Below are 20,098 nucleotides of genomic sequence, written 5' to 3'. Positions count from 1 at the left end.
TTATTAATTCCATTGTTGTTCTTCAAAGAAAAACCTTTCTAGACAGTAAAATCAACAAACCTACTGACTGTGACAGCTACATTGGACAAATCTATCAACATTTTAAAGTCAGATTCAATAATGAACACATACAAGCATACAATTGGAAAAACAAGAAATTGACAAAATCAAATTCTGCAGAAAATCTCCTAAATTCAAAACATAAAAATACTAATTTTGAGAAAATACTGTAGTAGATTTGGAGAATAGTGGTTCCTACTAAAATATTTCCATCAACAAGACATATTTATTTCCCATTTTAAAAACATGATTTAAATAACAGATTTATGATTTGAGAAGTAATTAGGTTTGCTACTAAAAATAAATTTTCTGCCAAATGTATAGAGTGAAATAAATAAATATGCCATATTTGGGCAACATATACAGGGTGACTGATATAAGTATGCCAGCTGTTTTATTTGAAAGCCATAAGAGATATCAAAAAATGTTAAATTGTAACTGCCTTGGATTTTTTATTTAAAACAATTTTGTTCAAGTTAAAAAAATAATTTTAAATAACTTCTTTATCAGCATTGTACGTGCTAAAATAATTTTAGCCACCATTTTTCCAATATGGCCGCCAACTTTGATTTTACTTACGGAAGACCCTATACTTTGTGATTTATTTAGAATGTAAATGTCATTTAAAAACATTTTTATTCTTGGCATTTATTCTCTAAAGCTACTCATTTAGGAGTTACAGCGTGTTTCTGCGCCATGTAGCTCCTACGTGAGTAAGTTTAGAGAGAAAATGCTAAGAGTAAATAAGTCTTAAAATTGTAAATAAGTCATCTACATTCTAAAAAGATCTTGATTCCATTATTTCAAAAATGGCCGCCATTTTCCAAAATAGCAGAACATTTTAAAATAAGAAAACTATGTATTTTATGGGGGTTTTTAGAATGTAGATGCAATTTTAAGACTTATTACTCTAAACATGTTCTCTCTTAAACTTACTCATTTTGGAGCTACATGGCGCAGAATGTACACTGCAAGTAATTTTTTCTTAGTTTAAATATAGTGTACCTCCTAAAAAAGTAGCTTTAGAGAAAAATTTACAAGAATAAAAACACATCCGTTGGTACTACAGATTTTTAGGGCTCGGTATTGCTGCTAGGAGCAGCACACTGCTAGGCTAAAAATGCCCATGTATAACTCCATATGGTTGCCTATCTCATTATATTACTTCATCTATGGTATTAATCAATATATGTGCCTAGTTAGCGTTACTGTCTCAATGATGATTGATAATGTTAATTTCAACTACAAAGTGAGTTTTACCCTTTCAGTTTAAGACCTGTGATGCAAATCATTTAATAAAATTAGAACATTATTTTTCATGTGTTTCTTTAATGATAGACTTACTGTGTTTATTTATTTATTTGACTGTAACAACCATTTACAATAATATGCTAATATGCTAAAAATTCTAACATAACAAAGCAATACATATGAAAAATTTGATGGCTAACATTGGTATGGTGCGTGTGTGGAAGTTAATACATTAAACATATGAAAAAATTTCAGTAGAACTCCTAATATCCGGCCATCACGGTACTGAGCCCCAGGCCGGATAATGATTTGGCAGAAAAACCAACCTATTTGGAAAAATACACATGCATGTAAAACTAATTTAAAATGTATTCATATGAAATATTGTTTAAATAACTAACATAAAAGTATTATTAACTCAGATAATATAAAGTAATATTGAATAAAAATGAAGGTAAAAATCACTAACAACAAATTGGCTTTGAAGATTATTAGGTCTTAAAATAGTTTGCAAGTTTCTACTGAATTTTCTTGATACTTTTCTATGTAACAAAACAATTACTGTAGGCTACTTGATTAACCAACTGTTCAGAGGTTAGGCTTAGGCCTACTTCAAACTAACTAAACGACAGAACAGCTCAACTGGGTAGTGAACACAGTAAAATGTAAACAAACAGATAAACCATGAAAGCACTTAAGTGAGGGAAACTATAGCTTGCAACTACAGGTCTCTAATCCGTGGGATATGTTATTATATCGGCTTCCAAGAAGTGGTCGAATAAACAGAGGGCCAGTAAATTCGAGGCCAAATATCAAGGTTTCTTCTGTACACATGTTTTACAAATTTTTTGTGAGCTTTGTTTATCTCATATGCTCATTCCTAAACTTGTGCCAGGCAATGGCTTGTCAGCTAGATGCAGGAGCCAAAATATATTCTTCAAGAGTCGATGCCGTGCATCAGCAAGTGATGAAACTTGTAGAAACATGTATGTATGCTGAGAAGAAAGATAACGACAAGGATGGAGATGAGGACAATGGAGAGGGCACTGGCAATGTTGAAAAGAAGAAAAAGGTACCTGATTTATGTGACTTATGTTGTAGAACTTTATGTTATAATTTGTATTTTTTTTTTTAACTAGAGGGATATTCAGAAAGTAAGGAACATGTTGGAAGGAAATTCAGTTTGTATAAGAAAAAAATAGTATCGAATATATATTTGATTGAAAGATCAACTGAAGCACTACCTTTCTTCGCAAAACAAATTAGTGTACTGAAATAAAATCAAATCAAAATATCCTTTATTCATTTCAGTACAATTGTACAGGAATAGAGTCAGATCTTACAAAATAAAATGCTTTACATTGAACTAAAAATAAAACAGAGTATTTATTTTATTTGTTCTCCCAAAACTCTTCAAGAGAATAAGATGATGAATAAGATTGATAATTTAATCAAATACTGTTTTAAGACAATTTTTAAACTTTTTTGTATCATTTTCAGTTTGAAGTGTTTTTGGTGAATGAGACATAAATTTATTTCCTGTGAATTTCATTTTCTTTTCATAAAATTCTAGATTGTGTCTATCAATTTGAGTTTGAGAAATAGTGTTATAATTATGACTAATGACCAATGATGATGTTTCAATACTTTCTTTTGAATTTACATGAATGGTAATATTAGTATCATCAGCATACAGACAGCCCCGCCCGCAGGCATCAAGTCCGGCAGACCCCTCAAGTATATTAGGAACAAGAGGGGCCCCAACACCGACCCCTGCGGAACTCCATTGCGGACCGTCTGCATCTGTGAATTAAATTTTTGGACGTAATTATACAGGGAGCGGCAGAAATATCTGACGGTTTTCAAGCGAGTACAGTCCGGCAGCCGAGTGGAGGGGGGTGGTGGAGAGCGGCTCATTCTCAAGGCTAAGTGACCCCATTTCAGTCGCCATGGAGCAGTGGACCGGTATACATCGCGCGTGTGTCGTTGAGGCGTATTTTAAAAGTGGCGATTCTGTTGTTGATACGCAACGTAAGTTTCGTAGGCATTTTAATGTGGCTCGTGGGGAACCTATCCCATCCCGAAACACCATCAAATTGTGAGTGGATACCTTTAGATCCACAGGATCAACTGCAAAACGTAGGCCTACAGGCCGTCCAAGGTCAGTGAGGACACCGAGAACGTGGAGCGAGTGCGACAAGCTGTGCTAATGAGCCTGCATCGCTCGGCGCGTAGACAAGCGACTGCTCTTGGCATGTCTCATCGCTCTATTCGGCGAATTTTGCTGAAGTTTTTGGACGATTGCTATTTTATATGGGTGAAAGTGAAGGTCTGAGTGCAAAATTCGCCGAATAGAGCGCTCAGACATGCCAAGAGCAGCAGCTTGTCAACGCACCGGGCGATGCGGGCTCGTTAGCACAGCTTGTCGCACTCGCTCCACATTCTCCGGCGTCCTCATTGACCTTGGACGACCTGTAGGCCTACGTTTTGCAGTTGATCCTGTGGATCTAAAGGTATCCACCCACAATTTGATGGTGTTTCGGGATGGGATAGGTTCCCCTCGAGCCACATTAAAATGCCTACGAAACTTACGTTGCGTATCAACAACAGAATCGCCACTTTTAAAATACGCCTCAATGACAAACGCGCGATGTATACCGGTCCACTGCTCCATGGCGACTGAAATGGGGTCACTTGGCCTTGAGAATGAGCCGCTCCCCACCACTCCCCTCCACTCGGCTGCCGGACTGTACTCGCTTGAAAACCGTCAGATATTTCTGCCGCTCCCTGTATTTACACGAAAAATCTGATTTATAATGTTCTATCTCAACATATTGTTGCCTAAGAAAGAGGTAGGATCTAAACCAATTTAATTAATTTCTTTGTCATGAATACCTAATTTTAATAAAGTGTCTTTAAGCTTTTCATGCGATACACTATCAAATGCCCTTTTTTAAATCAAGAAAAATTCCAATTACTTTTTCTCCCTTATCCACTGCATTTATTATACTTTCAATAAATTCAATAACTGCAGTGACTGTTGATTTACCTGCTTGAAATCCATGTTGTTCTGAATCCATTAAGTTATTTTCATTTAAAAAATCCATCAATTGTATAAAAACAACTTTTTCCAAGAGTTTTGAAAAAAACTAGAAATGAAATTGGTCGGTAACAGGAAACATCGTTTGGTTCCCCTTTTTTGAAAACTGGAATAATTTTGGCTTTTGAGTTTATTCGGAAAAATGCCTGAAATGAGAGAGGAATTTACTATATGTAGAAGAGTTCTTAAAATAGCAGGAAGGACTTCTTTAACAGTAATAATTGAAACATCATCATAGCCAGTAGAAAATTTGTTTTTAAAAGATAATATTTTATTAATTTTTCAAGATTTTTATCATCAGTTTGCTTAAATTTGAATTTATTATTAGAATTTAAATGCTGAGAATGCACCACACTATCTTGTCCTTGAAGAATTTTAGGAAGAACAGAATTATCAACCACAGACACAAAGAAATCATTGAAACTATTACTGACCTGATAAATATACCAGTAATAAATATACCATTTCTTAAAATATCAATGTTACATTTTGAAACCTTTTTGTTGTTTACCTCTGAGTTAATTAATTTCAAAGTTTGTTTTGCTTTATTCTTTGCATTATTTACTTTTCTATCAAAAATATGTTTCCCTTGTCAATGCATTGCTTTGGGTCAGCTTTTAACTTTTTAATGTTTACCTTAAGACTTTCATTCTTACTTAATCTAAATAAAATTTCTAATTCTTTAATCTGCCTTTTTTGCCTATTATCTCTTCAGTAATCCAATTACTTTTTTTAAAACAATTTATCACAGTTAAAGTTTGAGGGAAAAATACATCAAAACGATGATTAAATATACTATGAAAAACATCATATTTCTTATCTACAGGCTTGAGAAATAGTATCTAACCAAGTTTCTGTCAATAACTCTTTCTGAAAGAAATCATAACTATTTGTTGAACATTTCTTTATTCGTTTTTTTGTTATTTTTATACTGTTTTTGTTTGAGCACGAAACTTCAAAGAGTTGAGCATCATGGTCCGAAATACAAGTTACAATACCTGTAATTTTACTACATTGTTTCCATATAGGTACTTTACATAATTTTGATGAACATTTCTATAGTTTTTAAGTTTTTGACCCACAAAAGTCTTGCCACAGAATGCTCCAGGGTTTTCAATCGCAACACATTTTAACTTGAATATTGCAAAAATGGGTAGCGAAATGACATTTATGCCGTTACAGCTATGCAGTCACAGAGGACGAAAACAAGTCTGTACTTGCAATAGAAACATTTCTTACTTTCTGAATAGCCTTCGTATTAGGCTTTGTTAGATTTGTCATTTTTTTTTCAGTATGATTTAGTAAGGTTTTATACTTGCCTCCTTCCTTGGAGACCTCTACGGCCTAGAAATTAGAATTAGGCTAAACAATCAATTTTCAGTTGTTAACTTTGTAAATACAGTACTTGTAACATCAAGCACTTAACAATCAATATAAACAATACCTTTTTAGAATACTCTATAAAATGATCAGCATAAGTGAAAATCCTGAACTAAACCGTCCCAATCAAGTCTTCATTCAATCTCAGGAACAATGATAATTAGTCTTTTTGTGAAGTAGAAAGATTATAAAGCTATTGATTGATTTCGGTTGTTTTAATTTTCAGCCTAAGAAGAAAGTAATAACGACGAATGACCAAATAAGCAGGCTTCCAAAAGAGAATGATCCCAGAGACAAGTTTTTTAAAATAGAAGCTCTTCCAGGGGAAATACTTAAGAGAGCCATCTACAATCCCACAGACTTATCTCTAACTTTAGAAAAAAATATACCATTCTGGCCAGATTTACAGTCAAATAAACGTTTAGTAATAGGAGGAGAACAAGAAATCCCTTACATAGGTAAGTTATCAATTTGTCAAATTCAACAATAGTTGAGGCCACTTGCAATAAAATGTTATCAGAAAAGTAAGGCTGCGATTATACTAGGAGGCTGGCGTCCGAGAGGCTAGCGTCCCACTTCGAGCCGAAAATGACGTGATTTGTGTTGGGATGCTAGCCTCTCAGACTGCCATTTTATTTTAATGTTTTGTTACTTTTTGTTTATGTCTATTTAAATAACATTAGGTTTAACGAGTATCCAGGTTTTCTGCTTTAAGGAGGCTAATAAAGTGTGTTTCTAGTAAAATATTAATAGCTTAGTATAAAACAAATTGGTCAAGTTTAATCAAAATATATCTATACACAAGCAAATTCCAACAGTTAACAATATTTTCTATTAGAATAACATAGGAATTTTTAATTTACACTTTTTTGAATTATCTCCGTAACTAATAACCGTACAAAAACATCTTAATATACTAAATTCTCATTAAAATTGTCTAGAGAGAAATTGGAAAATTTTGTGTTTTATGGGTCAAAAATTACAAAACCCCTTTTTTACCCCATAAATCCCCTTTTCCAAGGTCCGTTCATGTTGGTTCGAGAACCTATTCAAGTTTATTCCGCCCTTCACTTTTAAGCCAAATTTCATCAAAATCGGACAAAAATTACTCAAGTTATTGCGTTTACGGACATATATATAATATTTAAATCTATATGTACGGATGGTGTTTTTGGCCTCTGGGGACATCAAATCGAAAAAGCAGATCGGTCCCGGGTCCAGGTCTTACCATGCGACCTATGGCAATAGGGTATTCCCTATATTTGCGCACATGTCGAAAGAGAGTGTATCGGATGCTAGCCGCCTAGTATAATGCGCCACATTTGAACCAATGCCCCACAACCGATTTTGTGCATCCCGGGAGGCAAAAAGTCACCGAACGCTCGAATTTCAGCCTCCCATCTGGGAGGCACAAAATCGAGCGTCCAATGGCCTTTTTAGCATCCGACGCTGGTATCCCTAGTATAATCGCCCCCATTTGATTTAATGCCCCACTAGCGTCCCAGTATAATCCTAGCCTAAAAGATTATCAATTAATAACTGGTGATTCTATCTTATTGTACATTGGAGCAAACACAAATTTAACAGTTTAAAATTAGTTTTGATCCTGAAATTCATTGACGGTTTTGGAACCTGTAGTTTGATTTTCAATAAAAAAATAAACACTTTTAAAAGGAAATAATTATAAGAGTTGCTGTTGCGCTATTTAAATTAATTATCCTTTCATTTGTTACAGGATTTTTTTTTTTTGTTGGTATTTAAATTCTGGGGATTAGAAAATATTTTCAGGAATTCAAATCAAAGTTGACTTAGATTGTTATCGGGTTTTTATGTTTAATGCCTTTATTTTTATTAGAACTAGACATAGGCTATTGTTTTTGAAATGCTTTTGTCGACTAGTGTCTACTTTTTCAATTTTATTGTTTTGTTTATTGATTTTCTGCAGTTATGAGAATATTTCCATTTACACTTTCCAGATACCAAAGATCGATCTCAGAGGACAAAACTAGACTTGGAGAACACCATTGACAAGTCGTGTCTGCCCAAACTTTCTATTTGTAAGAGGAGACAATCTGAAGACGAAATGGACCAAGGTATGAATGTAATAGGCTGGTAACTTATCATACGACTCCAACAGAGAGTATTTTCATAAATTCTGGGAATATAGTAAAGAAATTCAAATGACTTCAGTATTGGATTATGCTTAATAATTGGCTTAATTGTATAGTCAACCTTAATAAAAGAGCCTAAAATTAAGGAATATTTAGCTATATAAATCTGCAGACTAGGATAGCCCTATACTTCCTAAATTAAATTATTCTTCATTAAAATCAAGTATATCTGTACTAGGGGTGTGCGAGTACTCGAACCTTCGAGCTTTTTGGTCGAGCTTTTCATTATTCGGCTCGGCTCGAGGCATTTTGAAAAAGCTCGAAGTTCGAGCCGAGCTTTTAATACTAAGTCAAAACTAAAAAAAAACACTTAATTTGGGTCGTAATTGGAAACAATGTTATCACAATTCTACGTTGTTCAAGCATTCGAGGTTTGATAAGCACGAACCTCAGCTCAGTCAAGACGCAATGATTATCGATCGTAATTTTGAGGAGATAGTAAAGAGACAAACTACCACCTATCGCGTTGTCTTTCTAACACAGCTATTCGTATCGTAATATACAACGCAGTGCGAGTGCGTGATTGGCTCGTCTGGCTCGTCGCTATGACGACACACGGTTGCCGTGACAACCTACAGTGCGCACTGAGCACTGCGCCTTGTGTGGGAGGGGAGATTATACTAACAAACAATTTCAGGAATTCTATTTTGGGACGGATGAAAGATAAGGAAGAAACAAAAAGTGGTCACGTGTGCAAATGTAGTGGGCGACACAATAAGGCTGTAAACAAGTATCAATCGTCGTGTCGTGTCATTGTTCCTTGTTTGTTTACTTTTTCAGATTCCTTATCAAACGCCCCTATCTGCTATCTCTCTTTCTCTCTCTGCTCTCTCTAACAATGTACTGATTAAACAGATTGTGGTTGACGAGACTTTTCTACTTATAAGTTTCCCTGCGGTTATTTTAGTTCAATCAATCCCATAACCTTTCTAATGTTTATCAAAATAATTAATTATCTGTTTTGTATTTTATTTCCTTTAAACCAACCCCTATTTACCATCTGTATTTTATAGAATAAAATGTTTGTTTATAAAGTTTGACTGGCCACACAATTTTGTACCTATTTTATTTTGTATAAAGTAACAGTTACTTTGATGATTATTTAAATATCAATAAGTGGTGCGTGCTGTAATGAATGCTTTTTATTATCAAAATAAGTAATGGATTATTAATTTTTGATAATACATGGGTCATTGAATACCATAATGTGATGTAGTTTCCTATTTGTAACTTGCAAATAATAATAATTGAGAGTTAATCCTGGAAAATGAAAAATAGTGAATGCATTCATAACCCTGTTGTCAAAACTGCAACGCGGGTGTAAGGGTTTATTGTTTCAGAGGCTAGGGTGTTTCAAGGACAAAGTGCTGGGCCTCCCGGCTCAGGGGGGGAGGGGTGGTGGTGAGACTGAGAGAGAAATGGGGGAGGAAACTGGTTTTGGCTGTTTATTGATTAGTTCACCGACCCTTCTAGATAACAGAATTTAGTGACAGTGTTAAATCATCGTGTTCATTATTTCATTTCTTGTTTACTTTGTGTGTTATTCTATTAATTTTAGTGTTTTGGTCTATTTCCTCTATATGTTAATTATATATTTTTTAATATATAATTTTACTTTTTACTTTGTCTCTTCACCTTTTTGGATCCAAACCAATCATGTTCTTTTTTGATTAATACGATCATAAAACAAAAATATTTTGTGCATGGAAAACAACAAGAATAATCACGTGTTTTATATTTATTTATTTATACAAAATGGAATAAAATATTCATAGTAGTTACAATATACATATTTAATCGACTTGCTAGTTGTTTTGTTGTCATTCAAGATAGCGCTGTTCTGTTATGAAAGACAATCTGATTGGCTCAGTCTGCACTGCATATCTCGTCAGGCCTTCAATCATATCCTTTTATTTCTTGCATCTTAATTTAGTTCAGTTCAGTTCTTATCGTGATTATCTACTATTTGATGTCTTGACAATTCTCAATGTTTTTAGACATATTAAAATAATATTGTGTTTATTTAAAAATTTACTGAACATTATTATTATTATGCACTTTTTGAAGAAAAATGTTTAATAATTTATTTTTTTGATAATGTTCAGAATTCAGAATTATGTTTGAAATTCCAGATAGGGTTAGTTGCAAAACATTTTTTGCTGAAAATAAAATCATGACACTCTCTAATATTTTCATTTTTTACAATTTAGTTTCCGTTAAAGAGAATCTGAATAAATTTGTTCCTTGCAACTCAATCCATGGGTATATCACCAGACAATCAAAAGATTTATATATTCCTCAAGCCAGGCTATCAAAATTTTTTAAAAGTTATAAATATTTGCAAATAAAACTATTTAATAAACTTCCAATACATTTTAGAAATCAGGAAAGTATTAATTTGTATTGGTCAAAATTATCAGATTGGCTTACAAGTCGTGCTTTTTATTCAGTTGATGAGTTTTTGCAGAATGAAGATTTTTTAACGCTTAAATGTGAGGCCAAGCAGTCTTGATGATTCTTTGTTCTTGTTATGGTCTTTTCCCTGTTAATTTTAAAGTTTTTATTATTACTGATGCTTTATCCTTTTAAGATTCTTTTAACTTTATTTTAACATTTTCTGTAGAATATTTAATATTTTATTTAACATATGTAACAAAACATGTTGACCTTGTCTATTGTAATGTTTATATTACCAAACGACAATAAAGATTTATTATTATTATTATTATAAGGTGACGCTAGGAAAAGCTCGGCTCGAAAAAGCTCGAGCTCGAAAATATTTTAAAAAGCTCGGCTCGGCTCGGCTCGAGGTTGAAAATCACTATTCGCACACCCCTAATCTGTACGCTGAGGCTTGGTAGCAGTGTGGTTACTGTGCTGGATTGATCATGAGAAAAGTCAGTAGCTTTAAATAAATTATCCTGACTTATGAAAACAGCTGATCTCAGTAACATAACTACTCCGATCGTTACACTTCATTCGGACATTAAAATGAACATTAAAGTTTTGGGGAGGACTCTAAACCAGAGTTAAATTATTGTTTTACAATGTAATGAATTTTTCCCACATAAGAATTCTGTATGACATTAAAGATTTAAAAATGGATGGACAGCCCTTATATTCACAAACCGTACAAATCTTATCAAGGTAATGTTCAAGCTTTTAAAAATACTGTCCTGTTTAATTTTTGAAGGGAAAAAGCAACTTGGCTTTAAGAACTTGTTAAGGAGAAAGGTAGGGTACATAACTAACTCACCTGAAAAAAGAGTCCCCGGAACCCTCCTGTTCTTTTAACCAAAAGAACATATAAAAATAAAAGTAATAAATTTAACTAATATTTCACGTGTTACTTTTTTGTGTTTTTTTAATCTCCTAGTACTTTTCAGTTGAGTTAATTGTCTTCCTGTTTAGTGTCTTCAATAATAAGATAATTAAGCTAAATGATGTATTATATTTCAGATTACGAGGGCCCCCTTGACATATATGACTCGGACTCCAATGATGAGAACAGTAAGTAGACTAACATTTTAATTTCATTTTAATAACAGACTGGCCGATCTGGCGATCTTATAATTTTGTTTGATGGTGAAAAGCTTAATTCCAACCCACAACATTTTGGACTGATCCTAGATCGATTTTCAGAAACTGCAGTTAAGAATCTTGACAAATTTATTATATAGCTGCAGGATAATTACGGTGTGTCAACCAACGTCAACGTAAAAGTTTGGTTTACTACTGACTTGTCCCTGGTTTACTCTGCCCCACCTGAGACAACACGCAAAGAGTGACTCTTACAGTATGGCAAGATCTTGTTTGTTCCTGACTATCTATTCAATTCTATCTATCAATTCAATCTAAAAATCCCCTTAGAATAGAACGTTGTTTGAAGTCTTGACAAGCCACCATTAGGAATGGCCTACCAGCTCAAGGAGACTTTATTTTCCTCTCATGGTGATTGGTCCTTGTCCTGGCAGTAGTGGGGTTCCAAGGTCTAAACAGAACCTTCAATGCAAACGTTGGACGTTGTTCAATTGGTTACAAACTGGTGTGGGTTGTAGAGATGTAAGTAACTACTGGGAGTCGAAATGAGGGATCCGAACTAAATAGGCGATGATGATATGAGCAAGTCCAAATCACTTATGGGTTGATTAAGGGTAAATTTAAATTAGGCCTAAATAAATTTCAGATTCCTTTTTTATTTCCTACTTATGTTTTTTATTTGTTGTTTCAGACTTGGAGATCAATCAGAAAGAGGAGAAGGATATTGAATTGATTTCTGTTGCCAAGCTAAGGATGGCAGTAAGTAGTATCAGAATTTAAGTAAGCTAGCAATTCCTTAATTTGATGTGGAAAATACCTAGCTGTTTAGATTGTATAAAACTTGATAACATTAACATGTGCTTGTGCCGCAGCAAACCTGCAGACTAAGCATTATAAGTTAAGAAATGTTTAAAACCCTAGTTAGCACTTGCAAAATCTCAATTGTTGAGAGTCTTCATCACCTGTGGGATAGTTGCGTTTTAGGGGTATGGCCTTGGTGGGAAAGGTTTTGTAAATGGGCAGGTAGCGCGGGGTTATTATGAACACATCATAATCACCTGACTACTGATGACACGACTCTGCACCTACGCACGCGCAGCGGCGAAGTTCTCTACCTTTAAACATCGAGCTAAACATATCAATGCTCTTCCAGTTTAGATTATTTCTTGTCTTCGAGAGTTAACTAGAGCGATTCAGCAGTACAAAACAATTACAGTATGGCCAAGCTTGTTTATAATGTCTGTAGTATCTATTAATATTACTGATATGTTGTTACATGTTTGAATTGCTATAATATTATTATCATGAGGAATAATTATTATTTAATTGTTATCAGTAGTCTATAGGTTTAGGTTTTTTACAGCAAAAAATGACAAATAATAAAAGGAATGATTTTTAATCAATATATGCCTACATTTTTTGTAATAACTAGTTATTTGTGTAACTAGTAGCACTTTGCTGCACACGAGAGAAATGTTTAAGCACAAGCCGTAGGCGAGTGTTAAAAAATTTCTCGAGTGCAGTAAAGGCAGTTTGCAATCATGTTACACATTATATTTTTCCTACAGTTACTATAATCATATAAAAATTAGTCTTTCAAACACTGTACAAAACGTTTTTAGGTTAGGTTAAATCCAAACATTGAACAAAATTTTAAACGCTGCACTAGCTGATCGTATTCATAATATCCTTAAGAGTTGCCAACTTATTTTCAAGCGTACACCATTCACTTGGCAAATAATTGGATTAATTTCTACAGCTCTATTTTCTCCCGTATACAGAGAACGAACACTTCTTCGCAATTTACCCTTGGCTGAGAAACAGTAGCTATTGGTGGCCATCTTAACGTGTGGTCTAGCCCAACATACATGCACTTTCCCGTTGCCTTCAGTGCATGCTCGCTTTCTGCAGGTCACTTAGTGCCAACCTTACCAACCGTAGGTTGAAAAAATAGTATTCCAGGTGATTTTAAACTGGAAAATAATTATGCACTTTTCTTTCAGTCTGAAGGGAATGTCCCAACAAGAACTGAAGTAATGAAGACTTTGTTTCACACACCTGGAGAGAGTGATTATCATTACTTGAAGATGGATAGTCACAGATTCTGGGCTGGACCGGCTCATTGGAAGCGCCCTCAAGGTAATTATTTCAAAACTTTTCTTCATATGTAAAAGGCAATTATTCTATTATTCTACGCGCATGTGCACTTAGCATCCTGAGCTGTCACCATCTCCCTCAAACCTGTAATATGATCTAAACTTTTCAACATCATTCATAGGTTCTTTCATATATCTATTATCAAATATACGAAGATTTATGATGAAAAATTATTGTGTGAAATATTACAAACATGTTATGCCATTTACATGTGGTATTAATTTGACAACATTGTTTTGTCAAAATGGAAAAATAACACTTGTTTGTTTTTAGTGCTGGTTTAAGCTCAATAACGACTGATTGTTTATTGTTATGTAAAAACCGTGAAATCTATATATTAGAGAGAAAAATATATATGCAGTATATATAAATACCCCCGCCGCAGAAAACCTGCAGACTAAGCAAATTTCCATTAGCCTGATAGGATTTCACATTAAAATGCCTCCTTAAAAATATCATATTTATTCCCTATTTAAATAGAATTAAGTTTAACGAGTACTTAGGTTTGCTGCAACAGGGAGGGTAAGAAGGTGGTTTTTTTATGTTAATAGTTTAGTAAGAAATGAACGTATTTTCCAAATTCGATCAAAATATGTTCATACACAAGTAAACTACAACAGTTGGCTTATTCTCTATAAGAATAACATGGGGATTTTAAATTTACAATTTTTTGGAATTTTCTCCGTAACCATTAGGCGCACAATAACGCTTCAAAATACTAAATTATTTGTTTTTTTAAGCTCTACAAAATGGTTTGGAGATAAATTGTAAAATTTTTTGTTTTTAGGGTCAAAAATGGGAAAAACCTATTTTTACCCCATAAACCCCCGTTCCCATAGTCCGATCATGCTGGTTTGCGAAATCGTTTGAATAAATGTAGGTTTACACGTTTGTACCAAATTTCATCAAAATCGGATCATTTTTGCTCAAGTTATCGTGATAAATATATATATATATATATATATTTGAATTTGAACGGGTGGTGTTTTTGACCTCTAGGGACCTCAAAACGAAAAAATAAATTGGTCCCGGGTCCAGGTCTTACCATGAGTACTATGGTAATTTAGCTTATTCCCTATATGGGAAATTCGCTAAAAAGAAAAAATTTGTGGGTTTGACCGTCGGTAGTCGGACTTGAGCAGTTGTTGTGAATTCAAAGTCATCTACTGTAGGTCAAGAGCTAAAAAGGAAGAATCCAAATGTTACAAAAACTATTTAAAAGTATAGCTGAAAAGGCTTTTTGTTTTATTGTATAACAAGTGTTATATACAGTGCTCGATTTGTGAAAAATGAGGCGAAAGGTCGGTACGGTACAATATTTTGAATCTCTGTTCTCTGTTCAAAATTGGTACGTTACATGGCTACCATTATTTTTGCGGTTTTCTTCTCAGAATTGTATTTAAACCATTCTTTAAAATTTTAATACATTGACATTACTATGAAAATGGATAGTATCCTACTTTCATGGTTTTAAGACAACAATTATTACTGTACCACACATTATTAAAACCTTTTACTCCTAAGAGGATTGTCAAGAAAAAACACAGTTAACCCTCCGAGTGTCCCTAGTTTTAGCCTTAATGTTTGCCTATTTTTTGCGCATTTGCAAGGTTTTATTAAAACGGATCTGAGAAGCTTAAAAACAATGTTAATTATACTGTTCTATATACCATTTTGTTTGGAAAATCATGGGCTTCAATATTATACATAAAACATAAGGAACATTTGTTTCAAAAAAATTTTTTAGGTGAAAAAAAAATAATTTGGAAAATTTTCAAAAAAAAAATAAGTTTGCGCTCAATGAAATTGTATACATTATAGGCCTATAAATATTTGAAAATAGCCACTTCGTTCTAAATTTTATGAGGATTACAAATATATAATAATATAAGGAAGTAGATTTGCAAATAAATAAGTTATGGGCAAAAAACAGATTTCAGTACATAGCGTAAGAATGCATAGCCTAACCATAGCTAGGAATCTGGCTGATAATTTACATCAATATCACTACCTACTTCTTCAGGATCATCAACCAGCCCTTCAAAATCACTTAAATCTTCTTATAATGCACCACTTATATCACTACTTTTGATTTTTAACACTAAAACAATGATAAACGTAATAAAACACATCAGTCATCGGTGCGAGGTTAACCAAGCTGTTTACAAATACGCACGTCAGCTGTCTGCTACAATTATGATCGGCTCGAGAAAAAAAAGACAGAGACAGACCTCGAGAGAAAGCTTAGAACCTGCCAAATAAAACGATACCTAACTCGATCCAGTTCAATCCGATTTTGTCAGTCATAGAGCCTTCGCCGTAAACAGTGTTTGTGAGTCGAAAAATCGACACAAAACACTACACAAAGTGTGTTATGTGTAGATTTTTCGACACATAACACTCGGAGGGTTAATACCTATTTTAATAAACCTTACCAAAAACCCCTACCTTATTTACCTTATACCTCTTTACCTATTTTACTCTGAGATACTCTGAATAGCCATGATAAAACAGTTTTAAAATTTGGATAAGAATTTGTAGGAATAAACATGTTTGAAGCATTGATTTGACAAGATAATTTCACACAACTGGTAAATTATTTCCAACCAACACAATGCCTACTTGTTTATTAAACTTTTAAAAACACATCAAAGTATTCAATACGAAGACATTGTAGTTGCCAGCAGTTCACATTCAACAGACGACAATGTAAAACTGAAGATTATGATGAAGTAATGGCAAAGAGTGTCTTTTTTATCAGATGGATACAATTCTTGCAAAGCTTTTTCTGAACAGTAAAAATTTGGATTAGCACAGAAAAAGATTATTGCCTTTTCATTTGCAAATTATAAATATCTCAGGCTCAATCCAATGTTCTAATAAATGGTTTTATGTTACCTTTGTCAGTAGCTCAAATGGTCGTTAAAACTCTACAACCAGGTTTCGATGCTGAGTTGCTCCATGATCACGTAAGCTAACTAACAATGTTCTTAGTATATTTTGAAGCTCTTCCAAAGAATCAAAAGACCAACTATTAAGGAGGGCCCATATAAATTGAGTATCAAAAAATTAGGTTAACAATGAGGGTAACAAAATCACTATCATCATTCTAGTTCATAAGATTTAGCTTGCATACCTACATCGCAATAGAAAAATATAGGAAACAAAAAACATTTATACCTTAACAGCCACATCCAACAATATAAGACCAGATACAGAACATGCAATGACATAATTTAAGTCTGAGTAGGCTTGCATAGCGGAAAGAAATATGCAAACAACAAAGCTTGTTGTTTTGTCAATAAAAAAATGATAAAATATCTATAACAAATATTTTAACCCATAAAATAAGATTGTAGATTAGTTACAAGTTTAATATTAAGCCATCAACAGTTATAAGGCAGTAGGCAATGGCCAGTGGCAAATTGAATATTAACAAAAATACTGACTGAGTTAGAGATAAAATTTAACAGTCAACATAAAACTATTATTTTTATGATAAAATAAAACATCTGATAAACCTAAAGGCCTGCCCAAACTGCCACGGTACACGGTCTGCGGTATGGGTATTTATACCGCCTCGACAGATACACCGGTAGCTGTATGGTAGGGCGCCCACTGCCCACACTGGTGCGGTACGCTGTATGCGGTACTTCGATCAATCGATCAGTAGGCATGCTGCTAACTCAACTGACAACTGCTCTACATTGAGAACATGCGTACCGCTGAAATACCGTGCAGCAAAAATAGGGCATGCAGCATTTTTGCGGTACGAGGGTAAATTGTACCGCACAGGTTGCGGTATCGTGCCAGTGTGGGCGCTCCCATTAGCTCACGTTGTTCTAAAATACCTGGTGGTTTACCCGTACCGCATACCACGGCAGTTTGGGCAGGCCTTTATATGTGCTCGACACGATAGTAACTTCAAAGTAATATATTATTATAATGGTACCTACCTAACCATGACAGTAATTAAGCCAGAACCGTATGTATTGACTTTTTCGCATCGCAGTCGCAGACCCCTAGTATAAATTCATTTTAAAGAAAAATATATATTTTTTTGAGTAACTTCTTCGATTAATTGGATGGATCCATTTATATCTTTGGGATGCTGAACACAACATGCTGAATATATGAAGTGTGGCACGGGCGGGGAGGGGAAAAAGCTGCACACCGGCTACGTATCCGCCAGACGTAGCTGCGGTGTGAACAGTACACGGGTGACGTATTAATACACCGAATATGTCTGCAGACGTCTGACTACGCCAGTGTCAACCGCCTTTAATCTATACTTATTTAATACGCAAGCAGGTTTTTTGTGACAATTACTCCTCCAAAACTACTGAACCGATTGACATGTTTTTGGTGTCATTGGAAAGAGGGTAACGTGAAGTTGTGCAGGAACCTTTCTTTTTATGGAAATAATCAGAGAGTGAGGCCCTGGGGCCCCTTAAAGATTTGTATTTCTCCATGAGATTAACATGGGAAACAAACATTGTTATGAAGCTCCAGCCGTTGTCAGAAATTAAGTGAGAAGAAGGACATATGTTAATTGTAAAAATGTGACAGAGAGGTTATGCAGAAAATCAGGTAGTTTGGTGATTTGGTGCTATTAAAATAAAGACTGAAATTTGTAAACGTACTAGCGACAATGGGTGATACCATGCAGACTACATTATCATTGACAAAGACCAACATGGACAACCTATTGCGGCTACAAGTGTGAAACATTTCTACAATAAACTAAAAGCCAGATCAGATTTTGAAAATTGATCAAATATTTACAAGAAATGTTGATTATATTGAACTGTTAACTACATTGTGAGTATTAATTATCATTAGTTACATAATCTTTGAGTTGACTCTTCGAACTCATCGAAATTTATGACTTATATTTGTTCTTAAATAAGTTATCTGTTTTTAAATAACTCCTTTATTTCTTTGCGATTGCTCGATTTTGAGCAACATGTACACTAGTAAGGAAGAATAATAGGAAAGAAGGGATTTGTAAGAATGGGAAAAGTAAAATGGAATCTGAATCCTTTCCAGACATAATGCTGAACCCTTTGGGTAATAGGTGCTTTAACTCCAAACCTATCCAGAGCCTGGCCTTAACATGGAGTGATAAAAGATGCACCAGACTGAACATCCAAGTTTACAAAGGATGCCTAGAATAGAGACATCCTTTAATAAAACAAAGAGGAACAAACCAATAAGCTGTCAGAGTTAAGAGTGCAGTGTCAAAGTTTTCCCAAGAAACTGGCATTCCTATCCTAGATTCTTGATTGTAAATTTTAACAGGGACATATTTTCACCCTTTATTTTATTTATTAATTGTTATTTATGCTGTATTGATTCATTAAAATTTTTAACAGAGTTAATTTAAGAACCCATCTTTTGCTGTTGTAGTTGTATTTTTTGTTTTGTGGCTAAATTCTTTGGGGATGATTTTGCAACATCTATTAGAATTTCTGATATACCAAGTCATAAAAGTTATTGGTATCTGTGGACGATGAAACATTTTAAATTTAAAAACAATAACTTGGTTATTTATGTGATACATTCCTGTGAAATAACTGTAACGTGCCGTTTTTCCCGCTCGGAATATATACGCTATTCCGTAGTTAAAGCGGGAAAGCGTCACCAACTCTCGCCAGCGGATCGCTCAAGTCGGCGTGCTGGGAAGTTTCCAGGGTTCAGATAAAAATAATTTATCTATACTTATTTAATACGCAAGCAGGTTTTTTGTGACAATTACTCCTCCGAAACTACTGAACCAATTAACATGTTTTTGGTGTCATTGGAAAGAGCGTAACGTGAAGTTGTGCAGGAAACTTTCTTTTTAAGGAAATAATTAGAGAGTGAGGCCCTGGGGCCCTTTAAAGTTTCGTATTTATCCATACGATTAACATGGAAAACAAAATTTGTTATGGAACTCCAGCTGTTGTCAGAAATATTTATTGATGGTATCCATGGTAACAAAGAACAAACCCACAAAATTTAAAAATGTAAACAAGCAGAACTAACTGTCAAATTAATTTTGATTTCACAATTCCACACAGCTGGTTCAAACATATTAAATACTGCATGATTATTAGAACAGGAACGGTAGGGATCATAAACATTAATCAAATATGTCACTCGCCCGAATCATTTTTGTCTATGCCCGAATGTAAACATTTAACATTGATTAAATTAAACTGTCAAACTTTATGTTAATGTCATTAGTATGGAATTCTTTCAACATCATTTGTTGATCGAGTTAGTTTCAATATTTTAGAACTGCTGTAATAATATTTTACAGGAAATAATTGTTAGATAAATTCGTGGATATAAGTAATAATTCAGATTCTTCAATCTTTGCTGTTATTAAAATTGTGTATCTGCAGCAAACCTTCAGACTAAGCGAATTTCCATTTACCTGGCTTAATTAATACAA

At 34.0% G+C, this 20,098-nt stretch overlaps 1 protein-coding gene across 1 annotated transcript in view; it reads left to right on the top strand.

The window, feature by feature from the left end:
- LOC128997968 (condensin complex subunit 2-like) overlaps positions 1 to 20,098 on the top strand; it is a 63,974-nt gene that overhangs the window by 15,071 nt on the left and 28,805 nt on the right. Inside the window, exons 5-10 of the mRNA XM_054423841.1 lie at positions 2,207 to 2,383; positions 6,018 to 6,249; positions 7,768 to 7,884; positions 11,422 to 11,472; positions 12,194 to 12,261; positions 13,506 to 13,641. Coding sequence (XP_054279816.1) covers positions 2,207 to 2,383; positions 6,018 to 6,249; positions 7,768 to 7,884; positions 11,422 to 11,472; positions 12,194 to 12,261; positions 13,506 to 13,641 — 781 coding nt within the window. The remainder of the gene's footprint in view (positions 1 to 2,206; positions 2,384 to 6,017; positions 6,250 to 7,767; positions 7,885 to 11,421; positions 11,473 to 12,193; positions 12,262 to 13,505; positions 13,642 to 20,098) is intronic.

This window comes from Macrosteles quadrilineatus, unplaced genomic scaffold, assembly GCF_028750875.1.
Source record: "Macrosteles quadrilineatus isolate MER2022 unplaced genomic scaffold, UCM_ALF_1.0 Scaffold_7__1_contigs__length_78375512, whole genome shotgun sequence".
NCBI lineage: Eukaryota > Metazoa > Arthropoda > Insecta > Hemiptera > Cicadellidae > Macrosteles > Macrosteles quadrilineatus.
This window is presented reverse-complemented; position numbering and strand designations above follow the sequence as displayed.